This window comes from Sminthopsis crassicaudata, chromosome 3 (genome assembly GCF_048593235.1).
Source record: "Sminthopsis crassicaudata isolate SCR6 chromosome 3, ASM4859323v1, whole genome shotgun sequence".
Lineage (NCBI taxonomy): Eukaryota > Metazoa > Chordata > Mammalia > Dasyuromorphia > Dasyuridae > Sminthopsis > Sminthopsis crassicaudata.
Window position 1 is genome coordinate 603,726,751 of NC_133619.1, and position 15,737 is coordinate 603,742,487.

General features: G+C 51.9%; 1 protein-coding gene across 2 annotated transcripts; it reads right to left on the reverse strand.

The window, feature by feature from the left end:
* Positions 1–819: 819 nt before the first annotated feature.
* Positions 820–15,153, reverse strand: NUDC (nuclear distribution C, dynein complex regulator). 2 transcript variants are annotated; one of them, XM_074305691.1, is made up of 9 exons: positions 14,549–15,153; positions 13,744–13,821; positions 3,245–3,448; positions 3,081–3,155; positions 2,134–2,253; positions 1,863–2,057; positions 1,598–1,681; positions 1,374–1,492; positions 820–1,125 (listed from the first exon to the last, which is right to left on the reverse strand). In XM_074305691.1, exons 1-9 carry the CDS (start codon positions 14,627–14,629, stop codon positions 1,074–1,076), a joined length of 1,008 nt encoding a protein of 335 aa, XP_074161792.1. In that variant the 5' UTR covers positions 14,630–15,153; the 3' UTR covers positions 820–1,073. The 2 variants fall into 2 exon arrangements, with proteins under 2 accessions (XP_074161792.1, XP_074161791.1); XM_074305690.1 differs by having other exon boundaries at positions 2,134–2,256.
* Between the last annotated feature and the right edge of the window lie 584 nt (positions 15,154–15,737).

Below are 15,737 nucleotides of genomic sequence, written 5' to 3' on the forward strand. Positions count from 1 at the left end.
AGGGTCCCTCTGGGCTTCGATGCTGGGTGAGGTCCTGTTTGTACCAAGGCAGCGAAGGAGGGAGCCCCATGGTTGGTGGGCCTGGAGCAGGAGCACCCGTTACCCCACACTACCCTAGGGGGACACAAGGGAGGGCCTGTGCCCACTCCCAGTGCTGACCAAAAAGCTGCTGGGTGCCAGGATTTAGTTTCTTCTTGCCTGGGCAAGGTAAGGTCACCTGAAGCAAACACCTGTTCTGATGGCCTTGGTGAGGCCTGGCCAGCACTGCCAAGGTTGGGGAAGAGGGATCTGACCCACAGGCCCAAAATCTTTCCTTTCAAAGCAGAAAAAGGAAGGGACTCAGAGCAAATTATTGTATGAAATATCAGTTGGGAAGCGAACTTCTCCCCCAGCAGAGAAGTAATGGGCTCATACCCAGGGCCCCCCAGAGACAGCTCTGAAAAACAATCCTGGCTCTGGAAAACTTGGGTAAGTCTGTAACTTAGGACCCTGAGTGGACGTTTCTGGTCCCAACCAAATGCATGCTGAAGCATCCCTAGGGCCCCATGGTTCTCCATTGAGGCAGGCAGCTGTGGCCTCCCCTCTTCTGGTTGCCAGGGCATTGGCCCCAGATCCATTGGGCACAGCCAGAGACCTTGGCTCCCTGTAGGGGAACAAACAAGGGGCCTCGGAGCTGGACTTTACCCAGGGCCTCGGGGGCAGGGGCCTAGCCCTGGCCAGAGGAGCCTGTGCCAGCCCTGTTCAGGTACTTAGCCTTTCCACACAGTGGGGGCCAAAAAGGGGAGGCATCCCGGAAGAGGTTAAGGCAAAGACAAGAGGCCAGGGTCAAACGATCTTTTACTTCTGTAACAGGCAGAGTGGGGATTACAAGCTTTCTCCTCCCACCTTGGAGGCTCCAGGAACAGTCCTGGGAGGTACCTTTGGGGCTGAAGGCCCACCCTGGGGTTAGGGGTCCTGTGCCTGTCCCTGCATTACAATCCCTTCTCCTGGGGGAAAAGGTGTCCCGAGAAGTCAGGCAAGGGGAAGGAGGGGCATAAGATCCCAAGGGAAAGAAATTTGGGGGTGCCAAGGTGCTAGTTGAATTTGGCTTTGGAAAAGTCCATTTCTGGATGCTGCTCCATAAACCTAGGGAGGAGAGAGGGAGTGTGTGAGAGTCAGGCTCGGCCTGAAGAGCCTGGAAACCAGCCCCCTTCCCCAGGGTGCGGCAGTGACTCTGAGTTACCCTGGCACTGGCCTTGCCCCAGAGATGCCCCTGTGGGTGTGGCAGTGCTGTAAAAGCATAAAGATGGCGGCTGACAGCTGCCGTGGCCCCAGCTCAGCTCAGCCCCCCCCTCCCCCCCCCCCGCAGCAGGAGCGTCCCCATGGACACTCACTTTTTCAGAATCTCCTGCTTCTTCTGTTCTTCCGAGGTTGGCAGGCCCATGGATTTCTGCCGCTGATCGTACATCATCTTCTCCACCATACTCCTGGTCTCGCTGTCGAGGTCGGACAGCTGGCACAAGAAAGCAGGCGAGGATGAGTGCTCTCTAGTCTGAGCCACCCCACCCCCCCTGGGCCCAATGCCAGGCCTGCCCAGACGCCCAGCTGCTTAGCTCACCTTAGAATTCTCTGGGTTGATCTTCTTAGTGTTGATCTCAGGGTCACTAGACACTAAGCGGCTCCACCACTCCATCTTGTTGATCTGGGGGGAGACAGGATGGGTTGTACACAGGAAGCAATCTTGGGTTCACACTCTGAAGCCTATCCCTGAAGGATTCAAGGTTCCTCCCCAATTCTTCCCCTCCTCCCCCTGCTTCTTCAGCCCTACCCCAGCCCCCAGCCTGACCCCCTCTGTGGGTAACAGACAGTTGCTGGAGTCCCACCTTTTCCAGGTGCACAGTCACCACCTTGCCGTCTTCAATGAGCCAAGAGCTCTCCTCTACTTTGACCTCATTGCAGAGCTCACCATCGATGAGTGGGGGCTGCCCCTTGAGCCCCACCTGCAGATGTCGCCGCTGAATGTCCACGACCACATCCTTGCCCTTCAGCCGGAAGCTCACAGGGAAGGGCACAGCCAGCTGGGGGTAGACATAGAGGTGAGACCTTTCTCTACAAGAGACCCTCCTCCACACACTCTCCTCCCTGGCCACTTACATCCAGCTCGGACAGGGTCTGTGTCCACCGATATTGAGGGAGGTCGGCTCCATTGCCTGCATTAGGCCTCAGTTTCCCTTTGTCCTTTTCGTCTTCCTCCTCCTCCTCCTCCTCATCCTCCTGCTCAGAACCAGAGGTCAGGTTCCGGACTCTGCCTGTCTCCCCATCCCCATCCCCCGCCCCTGGGAAGGTCTTGGGGAAAGAGGCAGCTGGTCCATGTGGTGTCCAGAGGCCAGGGAAGCACCAGGATCTGGGCCTAGCCTCCGGGGTCAGCTGAGAATCAGACCTGTGAGTTTGGAATCTGTGGGAAGACGAGTCTACCTCCCGACGGTGACTGCAGCCAAGCCAGCCACAGGCATGGGAGGTCTGCCTGGGCTTCTGGAAGGTCCCACCATTTGGTGCCCAGCCTGGCAAGGCCCACCAAGCTGACGAAGACCTGACGAGGGCCCTAGCCAACTCCACCTCTGCAGGTCAGGGAGGCCATCTCTGGTAGAGAGAGTCTGCATGGCCACCGCACACAGAGAAGGTCCACTGGGATAGGAGAGACCTTCTGCGGGCGGGCTCAGGGCACAGAAAATCTCTACCTTCACGGGCCAACTTGCCCAAACCCAGAGAGGTAGGCCCAGGAAGTAGGGCCCAAGCCCAGCTCTCTATATCCTCTGCCAGCTGCCTCCCCCAGGATTCATCTACAGTTTTAAAAAGGTCTTTAAATCAACTATATTCATGTGATCATGATAGACTTAGGAAAAGATGGGGTAGAAACATCTCCATTTGACAGATGAAAAGATAGAGGCTGCGCCAGATAAAAGTTCCTGGCAGAACAAACAGAAAGCTCCTGGAGTGGCCAAGGCTGGGTCTTTGTAGTGATTTAGGACATTTAGAAAAGGGGACAGTAGAAGAAAAATCAACCAATAAGTGCATCCTTGGGAGCCCCTCTAAGGCTTTACCTGTTTCCCAGCAGAGTTGGAAGTGTTCAGAGGCTGAGCTGGTCCGTCCCCCTGATTGTTCTCCTTGCCCTTCCTCTATGGAAAAAAAACAAGAAGGAGTGTGCCCAAGTGCCCTGGCACAGCTGCCCACACCCGCTGCACCAGGCCTCAGGCCCCAGCCTCACCCGGTCGATCTCCAGCTGGAGCCTCTCTGCCTCCTCATCTGTCAGCTCCTTGATTTGAGGCCCAGAGGCCTCCTGCTGAGTCTCCCGGGCCAGTCTTGCTGCCCGCTCAGCCTTCTCTCGCCTCTCAGCCTCCTGCCGTGCCTGCTTCTCTCGCCGCCCTTTCTGGGCCAACTGGTTGTGGTGGCGGAAGGTCTCTTTGATGAGCTGGAGGAGAAAGACTAGACGTGACGCCTGAAAACAGCTGAGGTGGGGGAGACTGGAGCTCCCCCCCTCCCGCATCAGCATCCTGGTACCCGCAGGACCCTTCCTATGGGCTTTAACTTCCTCTCCCATCCCAGTCTTGCCTTTCTTCCCAGCCAACCCTAAGCCCATCTCTCCTCCAAGCCCAGCTCAAATGCCAGAAAGTCTCTGCTCGTCCCCATCCTCAACCATCTCACACTGGACAGTCTAAATCTGAGAACACGCAACGTCAGAGGCCAGAGAGCCCCTAGGCCAGGAATGTCAAAACTCATCCAAGTTTGATAAGCCTTTCGTTTTACAAAAGGATCCTTCCCAGAATGAGGAAGCCAGGACTGGAGAAGCTTGCACAAGCTGGTCCTTTTCTTCCCACCTCCCCTCTTAATGTGAGAAAAGTTTCAACAAGCTATTAGGCTACAGAAGAACCTCTGTCTGATATCTAACACACACACACACACGAAATGAATCCTTCTACAAAAAAAAAAAAAAAAAAAAAAAAAAAAAAAAAAAAAAGAGGCTGAAAGAACAGGTTGTCCCCAATTAGATACAAATGGCAAAGCATCGGGTTAGTATCCAGTCAGTTAATACTTTGAGTCCCAGGACATGGTTCTCCCATGGGGCTTGGGAATTGTCACTCATTTCTAATGGCTTCTGAAACTGCAGCACCATATTCATTTTGGGGAAAGGGCTTCTTATATGGGATACAAAGGGGCACTAGGTGATCCTGATATACATAGAGGGAACCAATATGATGAGGTTTAGATTTGGGGTACCCAAATGAAATTGAGGTCTAATGGCAGGTTTGGGGTACAGGGAGTTAAATGGACCTCCCTTGCAACTCCTCAGAATTCAGCGCAAGAGTAGGGAGTTAAGTGAGGTCTAGTGGCAGCACAAGCAGTTCTCTGTAAAGGAATTTAAAGACCCGAAAACCTAGATTGATAGAGGTTTATTATGGGAATTGGAAGTAAGGTTCTAGTTAGTAAAAGGTGTTAGATAAAGAGAGGAGGGCACCAGGAACAGTGTTCCAGTGGGCAGAAACCCTTGACGTGCCAGGTGTAGGGCTGGCATGTTTGGAATCTCTGCAAGGAGAGGATTTTAATCTGGCTCCTTTTGTAATGAGAGATTTGGCTAAAGGGACCCGTGGGTGGAGTCCCAAGTTGATTCCTCACTGGGTTTTGAGGGCTAGAATTTGCTTGGTGGGGGTTGGGAAACCTGAGCAGATCATCAGAATGGGGGCTGGGACAGCCCAGATCTCCTATTGGAAATCAAAGGGATGCTTTTGACCAGGATTTGTGAATCAAAGGTGCAGGCTTCCAGAACTGATAATGCATCAGCTAGGAGGAACTGGGAATCAAAAAGGGTTAGGGTTAGGAATAAATAGGGTTAGGAAAAAGGAATAAATCAATCTGAAAGGAATAGTTTCTTACAGGGACCACAACTCACTTCAACCCCAAGAGTTAGGGGGCCCAACTTTAGGACACTGCCAGCTCATACCCACATGGATTTTCCTTAAAACCTTTCCTCTCCAGCTGAAAGGGAGCTGTGACAATGCCTTCCCTGCTTCCAAGGCAAAGGACTCCTGATTGGGTTGCCATTTCTTGGGCAGCAAAAAGGGGCTGACCTTTCTCCCACAACCCCGGAAATGATCTTTCTTTAAATCCTCACTCAATAAGATGAGAAGGCCAAGAGAGGGAAAGCTGGGAAGGCAGAAGAGCTATGGCTGCAGTGACAAGAGCCTGGATGTGGGTCAAGACCCGGCTTGGCCACCAAATGGCCATATAACCTTAGTTAAAACAACTCCCCCCACCCCCCCTCCCAGGCCTCACTTCTCTGGAAAATGAGGGCACTGAGGGACAGAGTTCTAAGTTTCCACAATCTAGCTCTGCCGACTCAAAGCTGAGTAAGGTCCTGTCCAGCTCTACTTCAGAGCACCTTCCAATTAAATTCAACAAGCAGCATCTATGGCAAGCACCAATTGTTCTGGACACCCCTGGGTTACTCCCCTTTGCACTAGCCCTTTAAAGGCAAAGTCTCCCCCAAAGCTAAGATAACTAAGGGGTCATAAAACCCACCCCCTCATTTTACAGATAAGGAAATGAGTGTTCAAACTTGCCCACTCTCAGCAGGGTACTAATGGCAGAGCTGGATCCAAAGCCAGTGCTTTGCCCCTCTTATGTGGCCTGTGTGACCAGCTGAGATAGCGATGAATCCTGTAGCCCAGACAGGGGAGGATCATATCCTCTCCATCTGTGAGGGGTGAACTTACAGAGGGCTCCACAGGTCAGACCCTATCTCCTCACCTACAACAGTCCCCTGGGCTTGTCCCTAGAGAAAAACTCACATCTAGGGGCTTGGGGTTCCCAGGTTCTGCAGCAAGGGGTGGAGGGCCAGCCACAGCAAAGCAAGCCAAGAGCTATCAAGTGCCAGGGGAAGGATGCGCCTCCCTGAGCCACCTTCCTGCCCCGTCAGCTCAGCTCCAAGTTCCTGACTTGGACTAAACCTCTTCCCTGGAGTGACCCCCCCCAAAGTATGAGTTCTGTCCAGTCACGGCCAAGACCCACAAATGGTTAGAATAACGATGGTGGTAACTCTGCTCCTGACACCGTGCTCAGGGCTTCACAGAGAACCTCTTTGTTCCTTTCAGCCCTGGGAGGCAGGTGCTGAGATTAAACTGCCACACAGCCAGTAAGCATCCAAGGGCGGATCTGAACTCAGTGCTTCCTGACTCCAGGCCCAGCATGCTGCCCAGTGCACCACTAGCTGTCTTTTACAAATTGGCTCTCAAAGGCCTGCAGCCTGAGCTGAAGGTGGGACATGGCTGAGGTCAAGAGCTCTGTTGGGAAAGACCAGGAGTGAATTACGAGGTTAGGGCCTGGAAGATCCTTACCCAGAACTCTGGGCTCGAGCCAACCAACCCCCCCTATCTGCATTCCCCCTCTTCTACCCCTGAACGAGACACAGGGCACCTGTACAAAAAAAGAAGATGAGCCCAGGGGGGGAGTGGGAGCCACAACTGGCCCCATAGGAACCAAAAAGAACTCACCTCTGCATGGCCACTAGGGCAGCATGCAGAGAGACTGACTCAGGGGGTGCTCTGGTCCTCAGACACACGTTACTGAGACCTTGAACCCGAGCCAGTTGCCAACACCAATGGCTGAGAGAAGCAGGGATCATCACGGCCTCCCTTTGCTGGGAGCTCCAAGTTGTCCCAGTGAGTCATGTCCCCATACTAAGGCCCCAAGGTTTACTGAAGGATGGGGTGAAAGGACTGGGAAGGAATAGGGCCCCGAGTAAATGCCTCATCCTCCCGACCTCTTAGCAGCTGGGCCAACAAGGACATTTGCTAACAGCCATTAGGCTTCCTCCCTCTCAAGGTGGGCTGTAGTTCCCCGATTCAGGCTCACACCAGAGACCTGATGTTGGCACTGAGAACAGGTGGAACAGATCTAAGTCTCCGTTATGCTGATATGTCTGAAACTTGGAGCTCAGGAATGGGGGGGGGGGGGGGAAGAGTCTCAAGAGGGCTCCTAGTCTCCCACACCCACACAGCAGCCTGGGAGATTTGGGTATGGGGGTATGGCCTAGAATAAGTTGGCCCCAGGGCTGCCAAGGGAAGTGAGGGATGCTTCCAAGCATTTGGTGTGGCTTCTTGAGCACTCCTGTCCTGAGACACCCACAGCCTAGAGGCATCCTATGGTCTAGAATGGAGGGAGCGGGGCAAGGCCCATGGTCTGTCTTTTGACTGAGGTGGTCTGTGAAGCAGAATGGAGATAGGAAAAACAACAAAAGGAATGAGTTAAAAAACAGGTATGATCTCTAGAATACTCAATTATTATGGAGGACAACAGGATTCTGGGAAGATGGTGGAGTAGGTTGGTAAATTTCTCCTGATTTCCCCACAAACAGAACAAATTTGCACCTCGAGGTGAACACAGACTGGTGAAAAACCAAGACGACTTGGGGTCCTCCTGATACAACTCTACCAAGATCTGAAGAAAGACAGGAGCCCAGGATTAATAAATGCAAATACCTCTGGGCTAGTTCTACACAAACATCAGGTGGGATAGCTGGTTGTGGCTGGAACCTCAGCAGGAACCATAGAGACTTTCACCTCCCGGACTACTTGTCCAGTCCAGGAAGATGAAGTGAATCTTGGATGATTGGGAACACCAGGCCCAGTTATGCTGCAGGGACATGGCCCTGGAATCAGAACCTGGTGAGTGCAGAAACAGAGGGGCAGGGGCACTGCTGGCTGTGCACACTTGCAGGAAGGTAGAGCTCTTGGTTTGGGGTTCCAGGTCAGAACAGAGAGCTAAAGGGGAGCTTGAGGTGCTATCTTCCCACCCCACAATGAGAGATGCTTACACTAATACCTCCTACTAAAAACAAAAACGAGCTAGCAAAGAAGAAAGAACCTGACTATTGACACATATTATGGGAATAGAGAAAAATGGGATTCATCTTCAGAGGACACATTAAGTTTAAAAAAAAAAAAAAAAAAAGCTACTACCCCAAAGAGTAAAATGAAATGGCTCCTTGCCCACAGAGACTTTATAGAAGAACTCAAAAAAAAAGAATACAAATATCAAATGAGAGACGATGAGGAAAAACTAAAGGAAAAAATTAAAACCACCCAAGAAAAACAAGATCATTAAAAAAAGTTACATAAAAAAAGAGGTACAGAGTCTCAAAGATGAAAACAATTCTTGAACAATTAAAATCAGGCAAGGAGAGCCAGTGAAGCTCTAAAATATGAGATAACCAAGAAATAACAAAACATTATAAAGAATGAGAAAACAGAATGTGAAACAACTCATAAGAAAAACAACAGATCTGGAGAACTGATCAAGAAGAAAAAACATAAGAAAAAATGAACTAAAAATTGTGACCAAAGAGAGAATCATGACACAAAAATGCATGAAATAATTCCAAGAAAACTGTCCTGGAGTGACAGCAGAACATGAGGGAAAAGTAGAACTAGAAAGACTCCACCAATACTTCAAAGAGATCCTCCAGAAAACACATAGGAATATTACTGACAAATTTTGAAACCTCCAGATCAAAGAGAAAATTTTGCAAGAAACAAGAAAGAATCTACAGCCTAAAAAGCAGCCAGCAAAATTATCTATAACCCTGAATGAGAAAAAATGGACATTCAATGAACTCGCAGATTTTCAGGCCTTTCTATCAACCAAACTTGAACTTAACAGAAAATTAACATATAAGAGCCAATATAAAAGCTCAATTTTAAGAAACTTAAAAAAGACAAACTGTTTCAACATGAGTTATTTGTAATATATATATATATATAATTTACATCAACAGGGTAGCTCAAAAGAAAAATTGGCAAAGTTAAGGTAAAAATAGCAATCATGTTATACAAATGAGGTGCAGAGGAAGACTAGACAAAGGAAACAGGGGAGAGGGCTGGTAGTTCTGAAAACCTACTCACATTGGAAGTGGGTTCAATAGGTAACACTACATATCAAGAAGGGTAGCTCCTATGTATACATAAATGTATCTTAAATGCAACTTGCTTGGGAGTGGTGAGGAGGGACGAAATGAGGGAAAAAAGAAAATAGTGAATAAGGTGAGCAGCAGAGAACCAAAGAACAAGTTTTAAGGAAGTAAAGGAAAAAATGGTCATTCATGAATATAATTTCTTCTACTAATATATACTTTCTTGATCTGGTAATTTTGTTATATATTTTGAATCCTCTCCTGCTGAGCACACAATATTTGCTTTTGTTTTGTATTTTGTTTCTGTTTTCCTTTTTTTCTCAAATAAAAAAAAAAAAAAGGGGGGGGGGGGGAAGAGCAGGAGAGCAGCTCTCATTACCACAGCTACCACCTCCCTGCGCAAGAATCTGCATGGAGCCTTTGTCTGAGGACCCGTGGAGAAGGATCATTAACTTCCCCAAGGCAGCCCACTACTCCTCTTCTGAACCTTTCAGGAGTTTGCTATTTCCACCCAGCTTCCTGAAGCCTGCTCTTCTGTCTCCAGTTCAGCCCCATGTAGCCTCTTCTGGATTCCCAGTGCCCAGCTCATCAGTCAGGCTGGCCTGGCCTCTCAATGGCTTCTTCTTTTTTTTCCTGAGGCGGGGGTGGGGTGGGTGGGTAAGTGACTTGCCCAGGGTCACACAACTAGGAAGTGTTAAGTGTCTGAGATCACATTTGAACTTGGGTCCTCCTGAATTCAAGGCTGGTGCTCTATCCACTGCGCCACCTAGCTGCCCCTCTCAATGGCTTCTAACATAGCCTGAGGCTGCTTTCTAACATCACCAACTCACTCTAACCTAGCAGGCCACTAAGTGTCCCTAGATCTTTTTTCAGATGAATTGGGATCCAGCACTGCCTCCACCCTAGACTTCTGAGCTCAGAAACCTGAGGCAATTTTCTCCCAACTGACATCATGCTCCCCCTTAATGCCTCCTGGTGGAGGGTAACTGTTCAAGGCCTTTGTGGAGAAGTACTCTGGGAAAAACCAGGCCAGCTTGGAGTAGATAGAGGTTTTCTCTGATCTGGATGTAAAGCAGAGTTGCTATTTTCTGATCCTGGTATCTCCCTTACAAGTGTTCCCTACACACACCCTCCTGGAGAACACAATCTAGAATTTTACAGCATTCACCATCACTCTCACTGGCCCAGATGACGCCCCACTCGCCTCCATTCTGAAATCAGCACCCATTCCCTTTTGCCCCAGGCCCTTCTTCCATTCTCTGCTCCCTCTGGCTCAGCAGATGGGCCTGGGGCTTCCTTCTCATCTCCATTTGGATGACTAATACAAAATACTGGCCCCATTTTCAATCCAATCTAATCCATGGCTCTTTAGAGTCTTTCCAGCATTTCGGCCACAACTCTGAGCAAATGAAAAAGGGAAAAATTTGAGCAGCCAGGTCCCTCACTGACCCAAGCTTGACTTTCATGGGTATATCTCCTCTGATAGCTGTGGCCTCCTCAAATGGCACAGACTCAGGGACCATTAGCACAGGGGCTCAGGAAAAGCCCATTCAAAAAGAGGACCATTAAAGAGTCACCAGTCCCTTCAATCCATATGCTAATCTGGCCAACATCAATGGGAAAGAATGGGGCTGTTTCTCAGGCTCAGGAGGAGGGCCAGGCAAGGCCGAGCCAAAAAACTAAAAAACAAAACCAGCCCTTGGTTCCAGGACGGAATGAGTAGGTACCTCGGCCATCCACTGCTCAGGGCTTGTCCGGCCCCTCCTTAGAGGGCTCAGCAGGGGCCCGCCACAGCAAGGCCTTCCTCAGAGCTTCAGTTGGTGGATGCTTTTCCCATGCAGGCTCACATCTGAACTTCACACAACCCTGCATGCTACTGCTATTATCTCAGAGATAGGAAATGGGGGGCTCGGAGAGGGAAGGCAATTTGACCAATATCACTGGTTTGTAGAGGGCAGTAAATCCATTCCTCAAAACTACATGAAATGTAGGGAACAAAATAGAGCTAGACCCACGCTGCAAAGTGACTCAACCCTTCCACTAAGACACAAATTCGCATGTTTTAAAACTGCCTGAAAGGACGAGACAGAGATGGAGCTGTGTTCCCCAGATTACTGAACAGAGGGGAAGACATGTTCACACACCACAGTCTGATGAGGGAAGAAGTAATGAGGAACACACAGAATTCAGAAAGACTCACAGGACCTGACGCAGCCGGAAGTGAGCAGGGCCAGGAGATGCCAGAAACAGAGTAACAAGCAAAGAGCGAGGGGTAGCTGGGCTCCCAAGACCCTGGCAGCGGGGACAGCCAAGGGAAAGATGAGCAAGGAAATGATGGTGGGGCACAAAAACCTGAGACCTGGGTGCCAATGCAACAGAACATAAGGACTCTGGATTGAACCAAAACTCTTCTGGACACTGTTTTCAGAACAAGTTCTCTACCTAAGTTTTGTATCTAAATTACATTTGAACTGAGGGAAAACAGATTATATTCATGATGCCAGAGTTAGAAAGCAAAGCAGGGCTGCAGAGTTGCCCAAGATCACCCCCTCAGTGCACACAGAAGATGGTCAAGCAAGATTTACCCAAAGTCCTCCGGTGAAGAGAAACCCCGCCCCCAGCACAGTGATGGAGATGGCTGAGGTGACCTGGACACAGAGAATTTCCTGGGGAAAGTGGAGAATGCCCAATGCTCCATATGCCAGATGAAGGAGCCTCGGGAGTGTGGGCCTGTCCGTGGGAGGGCAGTGCCAGGGGCCCAGCATGGCTGTGGGTGACTGGCCCCTGAAGTGGGCACCATTCCTCAGCCCCTGGATAATGCCTCTGGTTCATTTAGGCAGGACCCAGAACCCCAGACTTCATGTTGGAAGGGGCCATCGGCTCCTAGCCTCTCATTTCGCACATTCAGGCCAAGGGAAGGGAAGGACTTGGGCAACTCTAAAGCCAGGACTCGGCCCCTTCATAGACTTTCCTAGCCAGGTATGATTGAGGAACCTGGCCTGGAGGGGGAGAGGAAGGGTCAAGCATAAAGGTCCAAAGTCAGGAGATTGGGCAGAACTCACAAAGCAAGCTTTAAAATCAAAGTGATTTTGTAGCTTGTTTTGGAGCTAAGTACTAACACACCCAGCCTTCACATAAGCTACGCAGCCATTTGCAGAGAACTCCCTCTTCTCCCGTCCCCCTGTCACACCAGTCGGTTGCCTTTTGCCACCATCTCTTCCTCTGCCTCTCCCACAGAACCCCCTCTTCTTGCCAGCACAAAGCCTACGCATCTATGTGACCCGTCCCTTCCTGTCTTCTTCAGCCCCACTTTCCACTAATCTTTAGTCCCTCTCTTCTGGCTGCTTCTTTCCTGCCCACAAATACCCCCATCTCTCCCCATATTCCAAAAACCCTCACACTTAAGACACTCCCGTCCATCCCTATAGTCAGATTCCCTCTCCTCCCTTTTGTAGGTAAGAAGTCCACAATCAGGGCCTTCCAAATCTCTTTTTGGTGGGAGGGAGGGGAGACAGTCAGGGTGAAGTGACTTGCCCAGGGTCACACAGACAGTGTTTTGGGCCACATTTGCCCTCAGGTCTTTCTGACTCCAGGGTCAGCGCTCCATCCGCCCCACCACCTGGCTGCCCTTCCCCCTCTTGTCTCACTCTTAGCCCTCTGGCTGCCGACCTCCCCATCCTCCCCAAACTGCCCACTCCAATACCCTCACCCTCTCCACAGTGGTGTCTCCAGGCTTTTGAACTCACTCTCTTTCTTCCGACCCCTATTACTACCAAGGGCACTGCCATCTCCCAGTTCTCATCTTCAAATCCTCCATCTCTCCCCAGTTCCTATATCCAATCTGTTGCCAAGGCCTGTGATCCTACTCTCAGGTACCCCCCCTTCTCTGATGCCGTCACCACCCGGGGGGAGGGGGAGCACTCCTCACTATACACCTGCACTACGGGGTGATCTCTCTGCCTCCAGTCTCCCCCATTCCAGTTCATCCTCCACTCAGCCAGCAAAGTGATTTTTCCTAAAGTCCAGGTCTGACCAACAATCTCCACTTCTCTCCCAACACACACACACACTTCAGTCAACTGCAGTGGCTCCCTATCAATGCCAAGATCAAATATACAATTCTCTTGTTTGGCAATGGGGGTCCTTCCTAACCTGCCCTGCCCCCCTTCCAGCCACCCCCCAATCTCTGGCCCTCTGACTCCGGGCTCTTCCCTGACACTCTCTTTCCCTCCATTCAGAAGACCCCCTCAGCGTTCTTTCTCCCCAGGCCTCACGGTGCTGGGTGAATCAGACCCTCTGCGTGGGGATGTCTGTGAAGTCCCGCACTACATTTTCTACAGAACGCCATAATCAATGCTCTTGGCTCCTTACTACTTGTTCATGATTCTTCCTGGGGCCCCATCTGTACCGGGAAGAGGCTGCCCGCAGGGGATTTCCGAGCCCCTCCAGGGTGGGGGCGTGTGCTCTGCAGGGAGCACACCTCAGTTTCCTCATCAGTAAAATGGAAGGGTAAGGAGGTGGCCCCAGGGCCCATGTGGCTCTACCGCTGCGATGATGGGAAAGCTCATTCTAAAGTCACAAAACCCAAAAGGGATGAAGTGTAGAACTGCCGGGTCAAAGGGCCCTTGGGGTCTCTGCAGACCTCTCCTCTCCCCGCTTTGGACAAAATCCTCGAGGTCACCACAGGCGGCCCGCCACCCCGAGCTCCCCAAGCGGCAATGACAGCGGAGACAGCATCCCTCAAGTGAGACCACTCGGATGGGAGCTCTGCTGGGAGGAGCCTGTCTGGGCCCGGCACTCACCTTTTCCGCCATCCCCTCCTCGCCGCCGATGAAGAAGTCCGTTTTGCGCCGCAGGAAGCTGAAGAAGGTGTTGACGAGCTGGAAGACACAGAGAGAGATGAGTAAAGGGTGGAAACGAGGACTCGGCCTGCTCCAATCCTTGCCCGGCCTCCCTGGCCTCCCCGGCCCTCCCGGCCAGCCTCTCCCGCACGTCTGTAATCCCCAGTGGCCTCCAAGGCACGGCCCCTTTGGGTGACTCCTCTTCGGAGAGAGGGAACGTCTCCCCTCACCCTGCCAAGGGCCGAAAGCTCGTCAGGCTATGCAAGAGGGGGAGTGCCGGTCAAGGGAACGGCGATCTGTGGGAGGACAAAGAGACCTGGGAACGGCGCGTGGGAGCCACAGGAGGAGAGGAATCCGGGGGAGAAACCCGGGGAATCATGAGCGCAGGCAAATCCAGAGAGATGGGGAAGCCTGGGGGGAGACCCCGAGGACAGACCTGGAAGGGATCAAGATGGGGGAGCAGAGGGATCAGGAATCAGGGATAGGAAGGGGGGAGGGAAACCTTGGAAATCGGGATAAAAAACAAGCACGGGAGAAGAAACCCGAAAAACACTGGGGGGGAGGGGGGGGAGTGGTTTGAAAGTGAAAGTCGGGCCGGTAAGGAGGGGGCAGGAAGCGGGGGCGGGAGCAAAGGCAGGCGGGAAGGGGGAGGGGGGATCTAGTGAGGGCCAGGAGCGGGAGCAGCCCCGGAGGGGGCCCCGATCGCCGCGAGCGGCCCGGCACGTGGGGGGAGGCGGGTCCCTCCCGCTCCCGCTGGGCCCGTTACCTCCTGCACACCGCCCTCGTGCTGCTGGGCCATAGCCAGCAACATGCCGTCGAAGCGCTCCTCTTCCTGCTCCCCGCCCATCTCGCCGGCCCTCGCCTCAGCCGCTCGCACTGATCCCGACCTCGGCCCCACTCCCACTCCCGGGGCCGCTCCAACGGCTCCCTGCGGCCACCTCCACCTCCGCCTTCCTTCCGCAGTCGAACCGGAAACAGAGCCGCCGCCGCGCAGCCTCAGACTCGCCGCACTTGGCGCTCCTCAGCCCGCCTCGCCGCTCTCTACCAATGGCTGAGCGAGAAGCCAGCCTCTCCGCCCTGAGATTGGCTATCCCCGCGTCCAATAGACGATAACATCCGCACACGAGGGGGGGAGCTGAATCAGACCGGTTGTTTGGCTGTGTTGCTATGGTTACCCGGTGCCCTCCAGCTTTCCAGAAAACTCTAGACTGGAGATGAAAGGCTTAGACTTTACTCTGCCCTTCTCTACCATCTTCACTATTAAAGTCCCTAATTCCTAAATTCGGAGCCCATTTATGACCAAACCTAAAGAAAAGGTCTACAGCCCTCGCTTCCTTTTCATCAGAGTCTGCCTACATCTTAGCCCTGAGCATTCTGGGTTCTAATGAGGTTCCTCCCAGGTAGTCATGGGAGATCTCTGTCACTCGCGGTTACTCCTTAGTAACTCGTTAGGGGAGAGCGATTACGTAACCAGATGAGTCTCTCCAGCACCCGGATGGAATCCGGACCCGGGGGTCCCCTCTCCCAAGGAGGACGCAAAGCCGGAGTCTCCTTCAGACTTGCACCAAGTCTCCTCCTCTGAGCCCGGGGAGCCCGAGAAACCAGCCTCCGCACCATCCCGCGGGATGGCTCCTACCCGGGGGGTTTTAAAAATGTCCTCCACTTACATGTAAAACAACCTAAAAATTACGCATGTACTTCACTTTTTACATCTTTCCTCATGACTCATGCGGGGAGAAAAAATCAGAACCAAAGAGGAAAATCATGAGGAAAAAAAGTGAACATAAGGTGCATCTTCCACTCAGAAGTTGATTGGGGCTGCCTTGGAGCAGTCGGCCTTAGAGAAGAACGGAGCCCACCGCTGCCGAACAGCCTTTTCCTGATTCTGCTTGTCACTCAGCCTAAGCTTAGTGCTTTCTTAGCGTCATTTCTTACGGCACAGTCACATCCCACCT

What these genes read in the sequence shown, in the direction of transcription:
- NUDC (XM_074305690.1), bottom strand. Translation starts at nt 14,629, where the DNA reads ATGGGCGGGGAGCAGGAAGAGGAGCGCTTCGACGGCATGTTGCTGGCT. An exon ending in CCAACTCTGCTGGGAAACAG is followed by an intron (nt 2,257 to 3,080) that starts GTAAAGCCTTAG and finishes TCTGGTTCTGAG; the next exon opens with CAGGAGGATGAGGAGGAGGA. An exon ending in TGACTGTGCACCTGGAAAAG is followed by an intron (nt 1,682 to 1,862) that starts GTGGGACTCCAG and finishes GTCTCCCCCCAG; the next exon opens with ATCAACAAGATGGAGTGGTG.